Source organism: Rhipicephalus microplus, chromosome X (assembly GCF_043290135.1).
Source record: "Rhipicephalus microplus isolate Deutch F79 chromosome X, USDA_Rmic, whole genome shotgun sequence".
NCBI classification, from domain to species: Eukaryota; Metazoa; Arthropoda; class Arachnida; order Ixodida; family Ixodidae; genus Rhipicephalus; species Rhipicephalus microplus.
This window is the reverse complement of record NC_134710.1, coordinates 76,111,515-76,132,905: the sequence shown is the minus strand read 5'-3', so window position 1 is coordinate 76,132,905 and position 21,391 is coordinate 76,111,515. Positions and strand designations below refer to the sequence as shown.

Below are 21,391 nucleotides of genomic sequence, written 5' to 3'. Positions count from 1 at the left end.
AGTAATGCACATACTTTTGTTTCCACCATCATCATTTCATATCATATCGGCGTAATTCTGACTGGAACATGAAAATCGAAGCAAACTTTATTTTCAACAGCCACATTCGTTGTGACACAATGCACTGACCCTGAGTAATTGTGCATACAAATCATTATAGTAAAAGCCTTGATCTCTCATTTCACACCTTAAGGAGTAAATATACAAAATCTATGGTGTTAGTATATATCAAGCTGTGTAACTACAGAGAAAGTATAAAAAAAAAGTGAGAATAGACACTTCAATCTCAATTTTTATGCAGGAAATAATTGAATATGTGGCAATCACTACCTACATCACAGAAGAGGAAGATGGCTTAGACCTTGAGGAAGGTAAACATTTTTTTAATACTTCTAAAAAGTAATCACAGCAATCTATATGCTCCTTATACCAAGCCAAAAATCAGATGTGGAAATACATTAAAGGACAATGATATCAGTTAAATAAATAAATATGTTATTGAATTTCATTAAAGAAAAATAAAAATGCATCTATAATACATTGGCATTAGCACAATAAATGTCACTAAATGAAACATTCATTATTCTACTCACTGCTGGTCAATTTTAGAAGTTAAATTTAAACAGCTCAGGCAAAGGAAGGCTTGGGCATTCTTTGAACAAGCAACAACTGTAGCTTAAGGGGAGATGCTATTTGGAAAAAAAAAGTTTTTATTTTATAGCCTAAAGCAATGACATTTTTGCTGATTTTATATATTTTCATGCTGCTTTTAAATACGTAATCAGTTTTATATATAGTTTTCATTTTGTACCACGACAATGTGTGAAATATAGCTCTGTTTGGGCACACTTTTTCTGCCTCTAAACATTTATGGTTATGAATTGTTAATAACTCATATTGACCCACAGTAACTGTAGAATGCAAATAAGTAACGAGAAAGTGTGTATAACATGAACAAGCAAAAATATAATGTGAGAAGTCTTAAAAAGCTAAGCTCATACTAATTGCTTACTAAAGATTCATATTGATTATATAAGAGATAACAGGTTCTAAAGAAGATGCCTGCGCTCTCCACATGTTAATATATGTGTGGAAAAAATATCATTCTGGTCTGGCCATCAGAAGTACCAAAAATAGGATGTCCAATCTCAAAAAGTTGCCCTCAACTGCGTCTCAAGGAAAATGCATTTTAAATGTAGAAATTAAATCCCATCTATGTGGCAGAAATATGGTTTTTGAAATGATTTCTTTTATCATGAGACCTTGTAAATTATGGTTACTTTAATCATGTGCCTTTCGTGAACTCTTCATGCAAAATGCAATTGCAAGCAGCCAGGTGACAATTTCTAGGGGACTCCAGATAATGAGCTGCATTTAGATTTGAATGGCCACTTTAAACGTGATTTTAGCGAACTTTCAGTTAAACTACACTTTTAATTTTTTTCATCAAGAAAGCAGAAAAACTAAACTTGAGACAGCAAGTAAAAATAAAAAGAAAACATGTATATAAAAATTACATTTTTCAATCAGAATCACCTTTAAAATTTATGACAGAAAGTTTTATAATTGCATAATTTTATTACAGAAATTTTATTACAGAAAGTTACAGAAAGTCATTGTGATATGTTTCACAAATGTTTCTAAACACTATTACACTTAAGGAGTTAAGAGAAAACAGCATAAAATCATTCATATGTTACTTTTCTTTTAGGTGAGCATGTTATTTTAGTGGAACGAAAAACTGAGGAACGATGGCTTGTACGAAAGACTATCACGAAAGAAAAAGGAATAGTTCCAAAGTCCATCTTAGAAGATGTTGCTTCTTACAATCGCCTTCTGGATCAAGTTTTGGAAGAAAAAATAGGCAAACTACCTGTATTTGGGAGTGAGTATTTTTTACGTGTTCATTTATTTTTTTTCCTTTTATGACACATTCATCTCAGCATTGAGGGCAAGAAAGCTAACTTGAAATGCCTGAAATACTGCAGTCAAAATTATAATTGAGTGTGGTCTGACTGTCCCAATACACATACATTGAGATTGAGCTCTCCCACTCACATGCTTCAGAACTGCTTGATGGGCGAGCTGGCATTTCCTGAGATGTACACCCTTGCCCCGATGGTGTGTACAATCGTACTCATACACATAGACACAGTGCATTTTCCTTCAATGGCTCGAATGGAAGAAGGCACATTTGTGCAGGCATTCTGAGTGCACAACTAATGCTCATTGAACTTAAGTGCACTGCATATTGCTACAGAGGATCACTTTGCTGGAGACACTACCATGTTCAACAATCATTCAACATGCCGTGCTCCAGGGCCAATGTCAAGAATTTTTTTTTCTTTTTTCGAAATGAGTACACCCAAAAAACACACTTTGCATGTGTTTTAGGCCTAATAATCGATTCGTTTTATGCAAAAATATTAGCTGACAAAGTATAAGATAATTAGATATTTAATTGCATGCCAGTTAACATTAATTACTTAAACTCACACAAAACACATTCTTTCATTTCCTTTCCTGGAGTGTATTACATAGTGCCTTGAAACCATTCCATGCGAATTTCACGAACTTGCAGACAGTGCATCATATTTCGTGCCTGAAGGGGGTATTGGCCAGTAAAACACACATGTACAAGCAGAAACAGTGACATTTTTTTTTACATTTTCTAGGCAGCAAATATATCTTTTACTTTCTTTGCAGAAGTTGTTAACCTTAACATTAAAAACAGTTGAAAATAAAGCTTGACATAAGAAATATGGGCACCAGCTCATGCTACCTATACTATGAAAGATAATGGTATACTTTTATTGTTGTGTGCTAAGATATAAAGCACATAATGACAAGAGTTGGTGGAGAGATGCTGTTCTGCAGATTTATGTTTTTCTTGTTGAAATCCATTTGAGAGGATTGAAATTAAAATATTTAATTCCAAATAAAAACTAATGGCATGAAATTCTGAATGTATAGTAGAGCCAATAAAATATAAACTCCCGATAATTCAAACTCTGATAATTCTAACTTTTGATTAATTCAAACAAAATTCAATTTTTTGGTTGGCCTTCTATTCTTTCTATTCTTTCAGTGTATTTAAAAGCTTCTTAATTCAGACTCCATCATTCGGTTAATTCATACTTTTTGCAGGTCTATAACAGAAAATATCAGTTGCTTTCCCACTAACATTTAAAAATTTGTGTGCTTATATAATCCTAACAGTCTAAAAATGAAAAATAAGCACCTGAGGCCTTCAAGGAAAAAGGCTTTGCAAGTAAACGAATGTTTGAAACAAAGCACACACATGGTAAACCGTGATGCTTCTCAACTGGTATAGAGAGCTTTGTGCTGAAAGCACATACTTATAGGAAAAAAAGCATTTGGCTATGCACGATTTCTTTAGAAGGTCTTATCAGCAGTAAATGGCCAATAAACTTGCCAACTTTATATCCCTACTTTCTGTTCAGTGTGTGCAGTTAGGGCTTAAAAAGGTATTAAAAATTTTGAAATGTGATTAAATAAATGCTTAATCATAATATGTGGTGTCACCCCACCCAGAGTCATTTGTCTAAAAACTTCTGATAATTCAAGCATCTTGATAATTCAAACAAAATTCAGAGGTCCCTTCTAGAGTCGACTGTATGAACAATGAGAGTCGACTTAATGAGTTGACAAATTAATGATAGTTGACTGTATGAACAGTGCTTTTTATTACCTTCTTTTAGCAATCCCATTGTGGACTTGGGGTAACTGTGCTCATGTTGGTGACCAAGTCTTTACTTTAGTGTATTTTAGTCGAAAAAACCACTTACATCAACCTGTGCACTGCAATTCCTACTGAACTTGTCTTACATTTCCATGATTTAAAAGATTAGTACACTGTTCAACATGTCAGATGGTAAAATTATCAAGTGTGTTCTATAAAGAATTTACCACATGAGTAGAATTTATTGAGCATCTAAAAAACAAGGATATTGTCATGTACCTTTATTTATTTATTTTTATGTGGGTTTCACCATTAAAAAATTAATAAAGAAAGAAATAAATAAAGGCACATGGCAAGATTCCTTCTTGCAAAACAATAACTCATTGATATTCCAGAATGCCTTGGACATGATACATAGCCACTTGATGCTGTGTTTAAAAATCATTCAGATTTATATTTACCAAAGATTAAAATTATACCCTAGACAACTGTCATCAAACTTATGTGATTCTTTCTTTGAAGAACTATCTCCGGGTGAAAAAATGACCGCACCAAAATTCGTTGAAAGGCCCAAGCCAACAGAAGTTGAAAAGGGACAGCCGGCAACATTTCAGTGCAAAGTACAGGGTAACCCACGGCCATATGTCACTTGGTTTAAGCAGACGAAAATCATAAAGTCAACAACAGAGTTTGAGGTGAGTGGTGCATACCTTTCATTATTGAACTCAAGTGTACAACTGTTTAATAAATTGGTAAGAACTGTGACTGAACCAGCATTGCTCATAGAATGAATTGAATTGAATGATGTTTTATCAACACCTCACTGATAAGATAGTGAGTGCAACTTTCCTGACAGAAATAAAGAATCATAACCTCTTTCACATAAGGACATCACTTCGTCTCAAACAAGTTTCCAACAAAAAACAATATAAAAAGTAATGAAACACAAATTTAAAAAATGGAAATTAAGTGCATCTACAAGGACTAAATTTTTCGTTGATCTTCTCTACTCATAAGGAATGCTTTAAAATTATGCTCCTGATTTTTGAAAACAAATATAGTCTTGACCTTCTTGTGAAACCTTATTAAAAATAATCAATGGTTTAATAAGAATAATAATATATAAACTTGCTTCTCAGTTGTAACATAAATGCCTCTATAGAAAAGCCAGAGTGGATAACAGTCCTGTATTTTGGGAACATAACTACTGCGTGTCCACAAAGCACCATCTTAAGATACAGAAATTTCTGTCATCAGACTTGCTTTTTAATCCTTTAATGTAACCCAAAGAAGTTATAAGATAACCTTTCTTTAAAGCCCATGCCTAATTAAATTTACCTAGTAAACACTAATGATTCTTGAATCCGCACTGAAAATGGTGGTGCTAATATACTGAGCAACTACTTCTCTTCAATAATTATGGCAAACTACCCAACTTCAGCTGAACAGCTGTCAGACACTTTATCCCAACTACTGGTAAAAATTGAAGTTACTGCTGATGGTATAGTTAACCTCATTCACTCACTCACATGCTCATCCTCACCAAACTAATAGAGAACTGCTCAAAAATATTGTTTCATCAGCAAGTTTTCCAAACTTTCCCTAATACTTATGTAATTTGACACAGTCAGTATTCTGGATAGTCTGAATGAAGCTTAGTTGTTTGAGCCTAGAAATGACTCTGACCCTGCTAATTATCATCTTGAATTTTTACCCAACTCATCATGCACACTAGGCTACGTTATATTACTTAAAATTTCTCACTAAAGATTTAAAAAACTTGCTTATCTAACATTCAACAGATAAAAACTTGAATATGCTCAACTTTGCATTCATTTAAATGATTTCATCTGATATCCTGCATATGTGTACTCCAGTGTTTTTACTACCACCTGCACTCAAGATTCGCGCTATTAAAACAACTGGTAAGAAGTTCTTCTTGCATTGATCACAGCCATTCCTTAATGAGATTTCCTGCTGCACTTTTGCAATCAGCAATTCCTTAGTGCCTCATGCAATAGCCTCATGGAACCTCCTCCCAGAACCCATTGTCACTTATACAGACTGCCAGAAATTTCCCAAATTACATAGCATTTTGCAGAATGAAGCATATAACATTTTGAGGAATATCAAAGTTTACTGCTTAAATGTGTGAAGTACCATGTAAACTGATGTATGTACTACTTTTATATTGATATAATAAGAATTGAATCATTACTATGACCCTAGGACTATGATTATTGCCACTATACAACAGCTCTATTTGATTTGTATAATTTAAATATTGCATTGTACTGTTTCTTATTCTTCAAATTTCTGCTATTTTTTCTTACTTTCAATTTTTTGAGCAATTAAATAGCATCTTAATGCCTCCCCTTATGTAATAGCTTCAGTTCCTTATGTCGTAAGTAATGAAAGAAGTGAAAAACAAAATGAGCATAGCTTTTACAAACTGAACTGGAAGCATATTATCCTCAAAACACACTGCAAGATACGACACTGCAAAAACTGACCACTGCATGATATTACTTCAAGGTATGATTACTGAAAAGTTATTAACATAACCTATTCTTTCAAGCTACTATAGTAAAAACTGTCTAAAAACTAATATAGTAAAATAGTAAAATCTTTGTATTTCAGATTTATTATGATGAAGAAAATGTCAGCACCCTTGTCATTAATGAAGTCTTCCCAGAAGATGCAGGGACATACACTGTGGTTGCCAAGAACCCAGCAGGCTTTGCATCATGCTCAGCTGACTTAACAGTTCAAGGTAAGAAAATCGAAGCCCTGTTAGCAATAGTTTTCAATGCACTTGCACCTTATGCATTATGGCATTAAACTAAGGCTTTCAATGCTGCCGTTGCAGCACACACCTCTCACACAGGTAAATAAGTAAACATGTTTTCAAGAGCCTATTAGAATGAATACACGAGTGGGTTTCCATTTCCTATTGTTTTCTTTTTTTGTATGTTTTTCATCATATCACTGATGGGGAGATTATATTTCCCTCTGTAATTATATTTATTATCAGAAAGGGTTATACTTCATAGCATAAGCATATTACTCTCAGTATCCCACAAAATAATGCAATAAAAAAGCCTGTTTGGCTGGCCCTCATGGTGGCACATGGTAGGCGAACAGTGTCAGAGGCACTACTATCCTTGTTAGGTACCTTGATGAGACTGCTATTATTAAGCACAGTTCTATAAGAAGTACTAGTATGTGCCATCTGGTGCGGCCACCTATGTTTTTCTTTCTCTTTCATTTTTTTATTTTTATGCAGAACATAAGAGCAGGATATTTGACAACAGGCATCACTACAGATTTGATGCATAACAGTTCTCATGTTTGTTTTTTGTACACATTTGTGTAGATAGTACACATTTGTGTACGTGACTAATTTTCACTAATTGTGTTGGCTGGTAGCTAAGAAAGAGCAAGATATATTAAGGTTTGCATTAGTTGAACCTCCTGTGTAATAACTGCTTTTTTCCTTAACTTCATTTTGCTGAGTATTGCTGCATATGATTACTTTCCTGAAGGCACTAGCATGTTTGATGAGTCATTTGATGCACTGCTTTCCACAAGCCACATCAGAAGTATAATTTTTGTTTCCTAGAAATGAATATAACCTAGAAAGAAATTGCACTATACTTCTAGCCAAAGGTATTGTCATACTTATGCAAAAGCAGAACAGGAATGGCTTTAAGATGCGTAGATGTTAAATAGCAGTCTAATTAAAATCAATTCCTGTAAAACCCACAAATCAATATATTATAAAATCAATTTTGTTGCAATAGAGCATTCAGTGAATTGGATTAATCTCGTGTGAATGTGATGCATTTACAGACAGTTCTTTATAAATCACACCTGACAGGTTAATGTTATTAGTTTCAGCTTATTAAAAAAAACACTTACTTATGCCTGTGACAAGTAGCTTTTACACTTGAATTTGAACAAACACACTGGAATCAATGTAGATATCACTGGAGCTCTGGGAACCGAGCAGAGTACCCACAATATCTGTACATGAAATGTAGTGTCCAACAGTGCAAAAAAGGACAAGGACCAGAAAGAAACACAGACAAGCACTGCTTACTAGTGAAATTTATTTCTGAAAAGAAAACGAATGTAAATAAAAAGATACATGAACAAAAAGATTGCAAAGCACTATTCGCAAAAAGATGCATAATAACATGTAGAATCGGCCTACATAACTTGCGGCAACCATGCACATAGAACGTATAGTAAACTTATTTCTTCCTCAAGGCAAGGAACAGGATGCTCGCGCAGTTATCGCCAAGTCTCGTGATTTCTGCTGTCCCAATTATCTCACGCATCAACTGAGAACCACATCTTCTCTGTGTTTCTTTTTTATCCTTGTCCTTTTTTGGGCTGTTCAACACTATTCACAAAAAAATATATAATAAAATGTGCAGGCAGTCTACATCACTTGAAAAGGTCGTACGCACAGGACATATACCAAAGTTCTTTCTCTGTCAAGGCAATGAATGGTGCACTGACTTCTTTCTCGGCCTTGTCCTTTTTTTTGCACTGTTTGACAAAGTTGCCCAAAGATTTGTATTTTTGCATGAAATGTGGCTTTTATTGAAATTTCAAGTAATATCAAAGGAGTTTCCATAGCAAATCATATGAAAATTGTAATTGCATCAACCACTGAGTACGTTTTAATGTACCTAATCCAGAACAAATCTAGATCAAGGCCTCAGCCTCTTGCCTAGTAGAAAGTTCCATCGAGATAAACTTGTACCTTCTTGCCAATTAACTCATACAGGGAGAAGAAAAAATGGTTGGAAACATCATGTGCTTACAAGGGAAGATGAGAAATTGTTGTGTTAGTTTGATGTTCGTTTGGTTTCTTGGTCTTTCAGAATTCATCAGTGAGCAGACAATTTCCAGACGCACAGTATCGAGGTCATCATCATTGCTGGATATACTGGCGGAAGGAATTCCCCCAATTTTTTCATCACCTTTACGGCCTCACTTGAGGGTTGATGAAGGAAGCACACTAACTCTTGTCATAAAGGTTACTGGAACTCCTGAGCCAGAGGTATGCATCTGCTGTCTGCCTATTTCAATACAATACATCTTTTACAGTGGAAGTTGTTTTGAGATGACAACTCAAGTCTCGCGCAGTGTCGTAGTTGTCCGCCACCACTGGTGTTCATAACCACATCGCGCGAAACCAGAAAAAAAACCTCGTACCAATGACACAGTGGAGCTCGTTCCCGGGTTTGCTGGGTGCTATTTCAGTATTCTACCACTAAGCCAAGCCAGTGCTTGTGACTTGTTGTCAAACTTGCCATAGGCAGGCTTGATGTCGGGAAAGCAATAGCGTTAATACGACTGATGAATTGTTTTAAAGCAGTGAAAAAACAAGCAGTCGTCGCAAAATGTAAATAGCGTAACGAGTGGGTCGTCCAATGCTCCAACCCATTACAAAACCTTGTTTTTGTTCACCTATTAACTTCAGGCACAATTCCTCATCGTTATCAGCCACTGCATAAACAATTGGCACAAAATTGCTCACAATAGTATAGCGGATACCATGCTTCTCGTAAGAATTATGGAAAATAGTATAGCGAATGCCGGCCTACTACCCTAAAATTTTTATTATTAATGCCGTAGTGGGAATCAATCAAGCAAGTGTGCTTGCAGCAGTTACCCAATGAGTGTTTATAAAAGGCTCTGAAAGGCAGATTTTCTAGCTTTCGCTGCTTTTCTAGCTTTCTAGCCTGCAGTCTAGAACCATGTTTCTTATGAAGTGTTACGATTGCTTTCATTGGTAAAGCTTATTAGCATTCCCATAAATTTTGACAGAGCTCCTTCTCTGGGTCTAACCTACAAAGTATCTATCAAATGATACAAATAAAAAAACAGTCAATAATGTACAACCATAATCTAATTTCACAGATGTGACTCTACTTCAGAATTTAAAAAAACATTGTAAGTGCAACTGAATTTATTTTGTGTTTTGAATTACAGTAGACGTTCATTAAGTGAAACTCCAAAGGACCAGAAAAATCTGTTACATTTAATTGGAGTTCCATATACGGTGAGATAGAGGAGATTTTCCTAATCCACAAGTGCGCTTCTCTGCTATGCACTTTGTCCTACAAATGGCAGCTAGGCTCTTACTAAAAGCAATGTATTCGAGCACAGTTTGTGCCATGACATGGTAAATGTTGACTTCGCTGTCTTGATATAGCCACGTATAATAGATAAGCCAAGTGGGATCTTGTTTCGACTTGAAGCACTATCGGTGCCGCCATTAGTAGAGGAATATTTATCGCAGAAAAGCGCACTTGCAGATTAGGAAAATCTCCCATTCAAGCAGAAAACTGATCACATTAGATGCGCTTGTTTAATTCAAGGGGAGATGTGGGTCTTGAAAAATTTTTCTTTATTAGTCAGGTTAACTAGTAAATGGAATTTAATACATTTATTCAGTTTTTTCTGCAGGTTCTAAATTTTCATGTAGAATTTTATTATCTGCATAAAAACAAAAGACCCCGCAGGGGCACCTGTGAAAGCAGGCGTTTGGTGTGTAGCGACACCACGGACCCGAGCTAACGGGGGAGTTTCTACTCCCTCCCACGCCTAGCCGTGCGTGGCTTTGCCGTGTTTGGGGAAAAGGGGATCCTGGGGGTTGAGCCGACACTGGGTGATTGGACCGTTAAGGCCCCCCGGCAGAGGCAACACACCCCTTTGGCCCCGGCTTCACGTAGACGGCACCCCTGGCCTGACCCACCCAGGGGAAATCAGCAGTCGCCTTTTCCTATCTCTCTCTCCCTACATCTTCGTCTTTTGTTCTCACTTTACATCTTTCCTGTCTTCTCTTCACTTCATTTTACTTCCAATTTTTCCTGGCAGCAAGGGTTAACCTGGTGTAAATATCCAAACTTGGATAGATATATTAGGTTATGGCAGTGGCGTACTACTGGCATTGTGCAGACATGTTTACATGTTCTGCCACGTCCCCTTGTTGGGCTCCGTGGTGGGTGGTAGGCGCCATTACTGAAGGAACTGCACTTTTCTATGGGATCACGAAACCCCTTACCCATTGATCGTCCCTTCAAAAGGTGGCGCACCGAAGCGAATGTAATGCCGATTTCGGAAAAACAAGAGCATTTCCCTAAGTACCACGTTATTCATTGCGAAAACTCGGACAAAAAAGCTCGCAACATCTCCCCATTCCTTGTGTCCAGGTGCCTAACCGAGACTATCGGAACTGGCTATAAGGCTACAAAGATGGCAAGCGGAGACTTGCTGGTAGAAGTTAAAGACAAGACACAGTTTCAGAAACCAGAAAAATTAGTAGCATTTGGGGACAAGCCCGTTACCGTCTCTGCACACCGAACGATGAACACTGTCAAAGGCGTTGTGTCAGACGATGACCTAAAAGACCTAACAAATGATGAGCTTCTGGCTGGCTGGAAGGACGAAAATGTCATTCACGTACAGCGTATCGTAGTGAGAAGAGAAAACAAAAAAACTCCAACCAAGCACATAATTGTGACCTTCGGGTGCTCCACACTACCGCAAGAATTAGTTACCGGCTACCTAAAACTGTCTGTGAGACCCTACATTCTGAATCCGCGGCGCTGCTTCAAGTGCCAAAGATTCGGACATGCTTCTCAGAGTTGCCGTGGGCAGCTCACCTGTGCACGGTGTGGTACCACAGGCCACTCTGCAGATGATGACTGCAAGGCCGAACCCCACTGTGCGAACTGCGATGGAGAACACGCGGCGTATTCTAGATCCTGCACAGCATGGAAAAAAGAAAAAGAAATTATTACCATGAAAGTCACCCACAACATCAGTTTCCGCGAAGCAAGGCATCGGGTCTCCCCTTTCTATGCAACAAAATCATTTGCTGAAGTGGTGCAACAGGGGGCAGCACCACGACAGCATCAGGTGGCCGCCTAAGCTACGCACAGCGTGCTCGGCAGAGCGACGGTCCAACGCTTCTCATGAAGCTATGGACACAACCGCCAGTCAAACGGCACCTGCAGCGCCGAAGGAGCGGCAAGTTTCTCTCGACCGCTCCAAAAAAGACAAAAGACAAATTACAGGGCCTCCAAAAAGCCCTGTAAAATAAGTTTCGTTTTCGGTTATGGTACCATTCAGTTTTGTCCATGAGCTTACTTTCCATCCTTGAGCACACAACACAAAACACATTTAAAATGGACACACAAATACTACAGTGGAATGCCGGAGGCCTATTTAATAACCTAGATGATATCAAAGACTTGCTTAATGACTATCAGCCAAAAGTGTTCTGTGTTCAAGAAACTCATTTGAAGTCGACTCATGTGAATTTCTTAAATCAATATGTGGTTTTTCGTAAGGATCGAAATGTTGGCAATTTCTCTTCTGGAGGTGTGGCCATCATTGCACAAAGAAGCGTAGCATGCCAGCACATTGTGCTACAAAGCTCTCTTGAGGTTGTGGCTGTTCGCGCTATTCTATTCAACCATCTTATATCTATCTGCTCGATCTACATAGCCCCTGACGAACCATTCAATAAAACAGAGTTCGAAAAGCTTATTGATCAGCTTCCAGAACCATATGTGTTAATTGGAGATTTTAATGCTCACAGTTTGCTATGGGGTGATACCAAATGTGATGCGAGAGGTCGTGCAATAGAAAACTTTCTTCTCGCATCTGGAGCCTGTCTGCTCAATAAGGCAGAGACAACATACTTCAGTACCACACACAATACATATTCATGCATAGATTTAGCCATTGGGTCACCGTCACTCCTACCTTACTTAGATTGGAAAGTTATTAATAATCCATATGGAAGTGACCATTTTCCAACTCTTTTAGTAACAAAACAACGGGTTGACCGGCCGTCTTATCCTAAAAAGTGGAACTTTCATGTTGCAAACTGGGTGAAATTCAGAGAGCTATGTACACTACACCTCGAGGAGGTAGACCATCTGGAAGTAGAAGAGATGGCCAACTATATTTCTGAATATGTTCTTACTTGTGCAAAAAAGTGCATACCGCAGTCCAGGAATGATAAGGTTAACACAAAGCCATGGTGGAATCGGGAGTGTGAAATTGCTAAAAAACGGCAAAACAAAGCATGGAGGACTTTTTCTCGCTACCCAACAGCAGAAAACTTGATAACCTTTAAAAGTTGCAAAGCGAATGGCAGGCGTGTTCGCCGTCTAGCCAAACGGGAAAGCTGGACACGCTATAAATTCTCAATAAACTCCTACACAGACGTCAGCAAAGTTTATAATAGGGTGCATAAACTTAAAGGACAAGGCCCAAATCCCTTCCCTTTGGTGAATGACTGCGGTGATACAATAGAAGAACAGGCAAACGCTCTTGGCAAACACTTCGAGAAAATGTCAAGCTCAGAAAACTATACCACTAAGTTCTTACGCCACAAAAGCATAGCTGAAAGTGTACCTCTGTGCCAAAACAAGCCTGGATCAGACGGATACAATAAACCACTAACAGTATATGAACTGAAGCTCGCCCTTGGTTCCTGTGGAAGTTCTGCTCCTGGTTATGATACAATTACTTATGAAATGATCAGAAATCTCCTTGATGAAACCCTGAACTGCCTTTTAGCACTTTACAACAAGATTTTCAATACCAGCAAAATACCCTCTGCGTGGAAAGAGGCAATAGTACTACCAATCCTTAAACAAGGCAAAGATCCCTCTTCGGTAAATAGTTACAGGCCTATCGCCCTCACAAGCTGCCTACTCAAAGTGTTTGAAAAAATGATTAACTGCCGCTTGGTCTATTATTTGGAATACAACGGCATATTGGACCCGTACCAGTCTGGTTTCCGTACAGCTAGATCCAAAACCGACAATCTTGTCCTCCTCGAGTCGTATATACGTGACGCATTTGTACACAATCAATACTGTCTGTCTGTTTTCTTTGATCTTGAGAAGGCATATGATACTGCCTGGCGATACGGAATCCTGCAAGATCTACTGTCTTTCGGAATATGTGGCAGGTTGATTACCATCTCAAAAGATTACCTGTCTGAAAGGAAGTTCCGTGTAAGAATAGGTAATGTGTTATCGCGCACATTTCTTCAAGAAAATGGAGTGCCGCAGGGAGGAGTATTAAGCTGCACACTATTTATAGTTAGAATGAACTCTCTCCGCTCTGTTATTCCACCCGCGATATCATACTCTGTATACGTGGATGACATTCAAATTAGTTTCAAATCGTGTAACTTGACTGTATGCGAACGCCAGATACAGTTAGGTGTTAACCGACTTGCAAAATGGGCTGACGAGAATGGTTTTAAGTTTAACACTGACAAGACTACTAGTGTGCTGTTTTCGAGACGACGAGATGTGCATCCTGACCCCTGCATACTAATGAATGGACAAAACATAGTCATTGCGAAAGAACAAAAATTCCTCGGTGTAATTTTTTATTCCAAACTCACCTTCATCCAGCACATAAAACAGCTGAAGTTAAAATGTCTCAAGACCATGAACCTTTTTAAGATTTTATCGCATCAGTCGTGGGGGACAGACAGGCACTGTCTCATATCTCTGTTTCGAAGCCTGGTTCTGTCACGCATAGACTATGGATGCATAGTATATTAGTCAGCTTCAAGGACAGCACTGAAAATGTTGGACCCTATATACCACCTAGGTATCCGGCTGGCACTTGGTGCCTTTCGTACCAGCCCTATTCACAGCCTTTATGCAGAGTCAGATCAGTGGCCACTAGACTATCAGCGCACGTATCTAGGAGTCAACTATGCAGTTAAAATCATGTCTCTGAAACAGTACCCATGCAAAACACTTATGAACGATGTGTCTACTACCCAGTTATACCTAAACCGTCCTTCTATCGCCCCACCGTTTCCTTTGGCAATAAGACCTGCAGTAGAAAAACTTGCAATCTTTTTCAATGACTTGGAGGAAAGTGACCATGTCGAACACATCCCTCCCTGGCAGCAATGTCCAGTCACTTGTGACTGGTCTTTCAAAGACATCATAAAGGAAAATTGTCCAAGTGCACTCATTGAGCAATATTTCTTGGCCCTTGAACACAAATATCGTTCAACCGCGTTCTTCTCTGATGGCTCAAAGTCTCAAACATCTGTATCTTGTGCAGCCTATGGACAAAAGTTCTCGGACACCAGAACCATGCATACACATACCAGCATTTTCACAGCGGAAGCCTATGGTATCCTGCTTATTATACAACACATTAAACAACACAAGGTACAAAAGTCTATAGTGTACACAGATTCTTTAAGTGTTGTCAGGGCCCTGTCTTGTGGCAAGTACAGCAAGAACCCTACTTTCAACAAGCTCCTTAACGAAATCTATGCAGCCTACAACCTAAAACTTTCTATTGTTCTTTGCTGGGTTCCAGGTCATTCTGGAATTGCGGGCAATGAAATAGTGGACAAGAATGCACGAGAAGCCGCTGGTCGGCAAACCATAGATATAAACTCTGTTCCGGGTGTAGATCTAAAACCTGTTGTACGTAGAGGTCTACGTAACCACTGGCAAGCTGAATGGGACAGAGAAGTCGACAACAAACTCCACCTTGTAAAACCCCAGCTGAGAAAAGTTATCCCACAAAAACTCAACAGGTTTGCCGAAGTCACTCTAACACGGCTCAGAATAGGCCACACTTATGCTACACATAAACACCTTTTGACAGGTACTGATCCACCTACATGTATACACTGTGGAGAGAGTTTAACCGTTGTGCATGTCCTTATACAATGTCCTGTGCTTCACCAAGCACGACTGACCCATTTCAGGGAGCTCTATCGATATCATATCCCACTTCATCCAGCGCTGTTTTTATCACTTGATGCAGTGGTTGACCTTAAGAGACTTCTTCATTATTTTGGGAAAGTCAAATTTTTAACAATGATATCATTCCATCCTAGCCACCAGGCTGCGCCTCAAGTGTGAGGTACCGCCTGGTGCATAAAAAGTATGTCTGAGCCTTCGCAGTTCTTGCCCAGGCAAGGACTTCAGCTGCGAGGGTCTTGGGCCTTGCAGACTAATTTATCATCACAGACTTCAGCCAACGAAATGAAGGTTTTAGCAAAGTGACATTCCTTTTAAATGCACCGTGTTTTAAATGGTCATAGATATTTGCTACTCATCATTTGTCTTAATTTTTAAACTAATAACCGAAATGAAACAACACTTGTACTGGCGCTCTTTGGCCTTAGATGCCCTTGCGCCAATAAAGCTTAATAATGATAAAAACAAAAGATATGCCATTTCTGAGAGCATATTTTGTACAGTGCTTTTTGGTAACTTAGCTTTGTCAAACAAAAAAGGAAAATATGTGGCAAGACTGCCAGAGAGCTGGTCTAGCTGATTATGCTAATTTGATTGTTATCATCAAAATTCGTATACAAAATAATTTGCAAATTTGAGTGTAAAAGTTTTGCTCTTGCTCCAAAGTCTTTATGAATATCGAGAATTATAATTTGGTAAACAACATTAAAAAAAAACAAATCGCATCATCGGCTAGACCAGCTGGCAATCTTGCTGCATACCTTGTTTTTGTGTTGGGCGAAGAGAAGTTACCTAACGTCCCCATGAGGATTATGCCAGAAAACAGTGTTGAAATTGCATATCTTTTGTTATAATGCAGCTAATAAAAATCTACTCATAGATTTGTAAATCTACAATAAAAGCTGAGTAAGTGCATTAAATTTCATTCTGTTCACCCAACTATTATAAAGACACTTTTTAAGAGCCACGCCTGTTTAAGAAACTTCTATTTACTGAGAGTGCTGTAGTAGACAAACAAATATGTCAGATGCCAGCTGCAATGGTAGCAGTGGCATCTTTTTAGAGCAAGTGAAATCTGCATAGGTGTGTGATCCACCAGCGGGTCATGGTGCATTTGGAAGATATGCAGAATGACCCACTGGTGGGTCATTCCCCATGTAAAATGAGAACTCAAAAAAGCGTGCCGCTTCAAACGTGTTAACACAAGCTGACCTTTTTTTTTATTCCAGGTAACTCTCAAAGTGAATGATAAAACCCTCAAAGAGAAAGACGATAAGCGATTCTCAGTCACAAAAACGAAAGAGGATCATAATTTTATAAATGTGACATTTGTCTTAAAAGATGTGAAACCAGGTGATGCAGGTACATACGAAGTCACAGCTGAAAACTGTGAAGGGACTGTAACAAACCACATTGATGTGGAAGTTATAGGTAAGTTTTCATTCAAGTTGATGAAGTCTCTTGCCTTTTTTTTTCTTTATGGCCATGTGCCTTTACATTCGTAATATCAAGCTGAGTCCCAAAGTACATGTACCAGACTCTGAAAAGCAATGATTTGTTGGCATTTGCAGAAAAGCCTAAGGAAGAGCAAGAACCGCCCAAATTTACTCAGACTTTCAGTGATACTGTAAGTATGATATCATGCACATAAGTGGTTTAGGTGTAACTGTATGAAAGTAAAACAAAAGTAGAAAATGAAAGTATATAAAATTTTAAAGATTTCTTTTTAAAATTATTTCAGGTGGTTACAGAAGAAGAAACTGTAAAATTAATTGTGAAGTACACTGGAAAACCAAAACCCACTGTGACCTGGTACAGGTACGCCTTTTCTCTTATCTGCTTGACTTCACTTTGTTAATTATTATTTAATGATGTATTCATTTCAGAGATGACAAACCCATTCGTGAAGACAGCACAAAAATTATAATTCAGGAGGATGAGTCGACATCGACGCTTGAGATACCCAAGTCTGATGTCACTGATACTGCAAAGTACACATGCACTGCATCTAACCCTGCAGGCGAAGTCACGCACACTGCAAAGGTGACTGTACAAGGTAAAAAAATTACATGGAACTTTGGATAGTGGGATGGCTGGCAAAAAAAAAAATTAAATATTGGGTTGAATCTGAAAAACTGCAGCAAGGAAAGTCAAACAAAGTAACAAAATAGACTAAAAATTTAAATATTGTGATGAATCTGAAAAACTGCAATGGGGGAAGTTGACCAAGGTAGCTAGATAGCCGACTAAAAAATGAAACAGTGCAGTAGCAATTGAGCACTTACATTGTATTCCATTTATGTATATCAGCTACCATGAAAGCGATACTATTCGTCAAGTGTTCCAACCACTAGTAAATATTATTTATTTGAAATACCATCACACGATGCTGCAGTATGCTAAAATAATTTTGTTAACTTTGCCACGACTGTGCCCAACTACTTAAAGATGCCAAGTGGCAGCTTTATTAAGAGATGCTTAATTTATTAAATTCACATGCAAGTTGCTGCAAATTGTGTAACTAGAAAAACTTCCTCTTTGTGTTAAAAAGAAATTTATTAATCAGTGTCGTGAATAAGATGCACATTTTTCCCCGTAGCTGGAATGTTATATTGTGAACAATAGTGCTATTACAGTCACTGAAAAAATATGTTTGTATTATCTTATTCAACAAATAGGCTATATATCTTCACGAACATCCTTGGCAAAAAAAAATTAAGATGCAAAAATATCTATGCACAATTTTTGCTAACATAAGTGAATAGCATTTCCCTGTAAATATTGTGCATACTTTAATTTTCGGACTCTAACCAAAGGTCCTTTGGCTGGCCAATGCTATACTCTCATATGTTTGCTCCCCAGAACCAAACCTCACATTTGTGGAGAAGCTTCAAGATATAGAAGTGAAAGAAAACCACGTGGCCATGTTTGTGACAAAGACAAACCGTCCAGTTGATCACGTCACTTGGTGCAAAGATGGAGAGCCAATCAAACTTGATGAGCCACAGGACAAATACCAAGCAATATCCGAAGGCCCTTACCAGAAGCTTGTGATCAAGAATGCCAGTATCAGAGATGAAGGTGAATACACATGCGTACTGGGAGACGAGGAGACATCAGCAGACTTGGTTGTCATTGGTGAGTACCAACTTTAGATTAACATCTAGGTGCAATTTATTTTTATGCCTACTTCACAACCTTCTTCCCTTATTCTATTCATGCTTCCTTTAGTTCATTATGTACAAGCTTGAAATGTCTACTACTAAATGTTTGCTTTGCATTAAATATAGGCAGTGCAAAGACAGGGCTTCATGACTGTGTTTGTGCACCTTATCTCTACAAAAGAACTGAATTTTACTATTTCTAAAACACAGTCTTCGTAAGTCACCATTACATCAGTTAGCATGGCACCCAGGCAGGCCATAGCCAATTTTCTGTAGTAAATTTTTTTCTTTCTCCTAGCCTTGAATCAAATGTCTGACAACTTGAATATCAGATTGGTCCTGCCTGACTGTTGAATACCTGACGTTTCAGAACTGCCTCCTGAGATAACCACATTTTTGACGGACCAAACTGTCGCAAAGGATGACACTGCTCAATTTTTCATTGAACTGACCAAAGGTGATGCATTGGTTCGTTGGTTCAAGGATGGTAAGTGTTACTTTAAAAGTGTGAGAAAGAGTGTTCTAACCACTACATGATGTTTCTAGGGAAAGAGCTGCAGTTCAGTGATCGTGTGAGACTAAAAATTGATGGGAAGCGGCAAGTTTTAGTAATTAAAAATTCTGTTCTCCAAGATGCTGGTCGCTATACTTGCAAAGTTGGTGATCAGTCATGCAGTGCTCGTCTCACTGTTGAACGTAAGTATTTGGCATTCGCCTGAAAAGTAACAGTATATTTTGGTAGTGGTAGTTAATGACATATTCATCGTTTGTCAATAATTTTTCTTTCAGCCCCCTCTGTTGAGTTTACCGCAAGGCTGCCAGAAAAAACAACTGTGCCTCAAGATACGGATGCTGTATTTGAGGTGGCTTTGTCACAAGCAGATGTTGATGTTGTCTGGATGAAGAATGGAAAGCCCATTCCAATGGACCAACGGTATTTGGTTTATTATTTGTGAGAAGAATAAAGCAAAATCAGAGAAGATTAGGTGTTTCTACAGACATTAATTGTTACAGTGCTAATGCTATGTGAAAGAATTGTGGCAGACTTTAAGAAGCTGTGTTGCAGGTTGCATTTTATAGTTATTAAAGTGAACTTAGGAGCCCAAAGTGGCATTTCCTAAAGCATCTACATTTCCTTTTTCCTTCATAGGTCAAAAGGCAACAAGCAAAATTCAGGTCTTTCTTAAGGGGGGACGTGGCAATGGGAATTGTAAATTTGGTCAAGATGTTCAGTTTTTCAATTAATTTTTTTTCTGTAATCCTGAGACCATGTTTTACATCATAGTGTGATTTTATATCAAAATAAGTAGTAGAAGTTGAAAAACAGGCATTTTAATGGTGGGTTGTTGTCAAAAGCTATGTGAAAATTGGGCATAGCAAAATAGAAATTTGCAGCTTTTCATTGGCAAAGTGCCACCATATTGGCATCATCATAAAGAGCACAGACTGGAGCTCAAGATAGCCACAAATATGCCTTTCTCCAATGAAAAATAAAGCCAGCTTCCTTCCGAGTTCCGTTTTATCAGCTTTTAGCTTCAATTTCTTTGAGCTTCATTTTCTCAGGTTTCATTTTTTGAGCAGTTGCTGTCAGTCATCCCTGTGTCATTTCACAACAAATTAAGCTATAGCCATTCCGTTTACTTCACTTGGATTCTGAGACATTGGTGAGCACCGCAAAGCTGTTCATATTTGTGTGCACATTATACAGACTTTTGTAATTGGCTTTTTGTAAAAGTTGTTGGTAAGACAATATGTCTAGGACGTTTCAGAAAAAAATTTTGTGTGCTTACCTAAATATTCAAAATAAACCAACAGCATTACGGCACAAAATAGACCCTTGTAAATATCCTTATGCAAAATTTTTGACGAACTTTTGTCTAATTAGTTAATCAATTTAGAGGTGGCAATGAGAGTTTATCAAGTGCTGTAACTCAAAAGTTACATTAGATAGCTCAAAACCGCTTTCAGTTATGATATAAGCACAACAAATGACATCTGCATGCCAAATTTTATCCCTTCAGCTTCATATATAACAAAGATGATTTTCATTGCCACTTCCCCCCTTAAAACTGCATCTGTGCACGCTGTGCAAATGTTAGGTTAGATTGCAGAAATGAATTTGAGAAATTCCCTCCAGAGGTTTAAGCAAGGCTCTTATTGTCTCATTAATTAAATGCAGATAAATAGTATGTAGGTTAGATTGCAGAAATGAATTTGAGAAATTCCCTCCAGAGGTTTAAGCAAGGCTCTTATTGTCTCATTAATTAAATGCAGGTAAATAGTATGTCAATTCAGTCACATGCGCTGGTACTTTGTAAATCTTGACAAAAGCCACGTGAAAACAACTAGACACAGAGCACATCATGCAAGGTCATAAGTTTAAACATAATACAAAAAAACACATGCTGTAGGGCTACACAAATATTTTATGCTAAGCAAACAGCAGATATTTTTTCAGCAGCTCAGCTTTATAAAAGCTGGGGCTCTAATAGGTTTTCATCTGGTTTGTAAGTAAACTTTCTTTTCTATCCATTCACATAAGCTGGTGCCTTTCTTGACTCTGTTTTTTGTTAGACTGACAAATGTTCTCCAATTAAGCATGTAATTAAAGAAGTCATAAACCACCCCTCAGGCTTTGTGAGAAAACACATCCTGTGAATAGCAAACACTGCTATGAACAGCTCAGCGAAATCTTGTAATCATGCTCTGCGAGGAGAGTTTAGAAGTGGGGC

At 38.0% G+C, this 21,391-nt stretch overlaps 1 protein-coding gene across 1 annotated transcript in view; it reads left to right on the top strand.

Annotated features, from left to right (window-relative positions):
* The window catches only part of LOC119176676 (uncharacterized), a 322,419-nt gene that overhangs the window by 262,077 nt on the left and 38,951 nt on the right, over positions 1–21,391 (top strand). Inside the window, exons 145-157 of the mRNA XM_075876363.1 lie at positions 302–371; positions 1,712–1,885; positions 4,226–4,398; positions 6,344–6,476; positions 8,599–8,777; positions 16,725–16,926; positions 17,067–17,122; positions 17,237–17,313; positions 17,382–17,551; positions 18,358–18,633; positions 19,030–19,146; positions 19,206–19,355; positions 19,449–19,593. Of these exons, the coding sequence (XP_075732478.1) occupies positions 302–371; positions 1,712–1,885; positions 4,226–4,398; positions 6,344–6,476; positions 8,599–8,777; positions 16,725–16,926; positions 17,067–17,122; positions 17,237–17,313; positions 17,382–17,551; positions 18,358–18,633; positions 19,030–19,146; positions 19,206–19,355; positions 19,449–19,593 (1,922 nt within the window). The remainder of the gene's footprint in view (positions 1–301; positions 372–1,711; positions 1,886–4,225; positions 4,399–6,343; positions 6,477–8,598; positions 8,778–16,724; positions 16,927–17,066; positions 17,123–17,236; positions 17,314–17,381; positions 17,552–18,357; positions 18,634–19,029; positions 19,147–19,205; positions 19,356–19,448; positions 19,594–21,391) is intronic.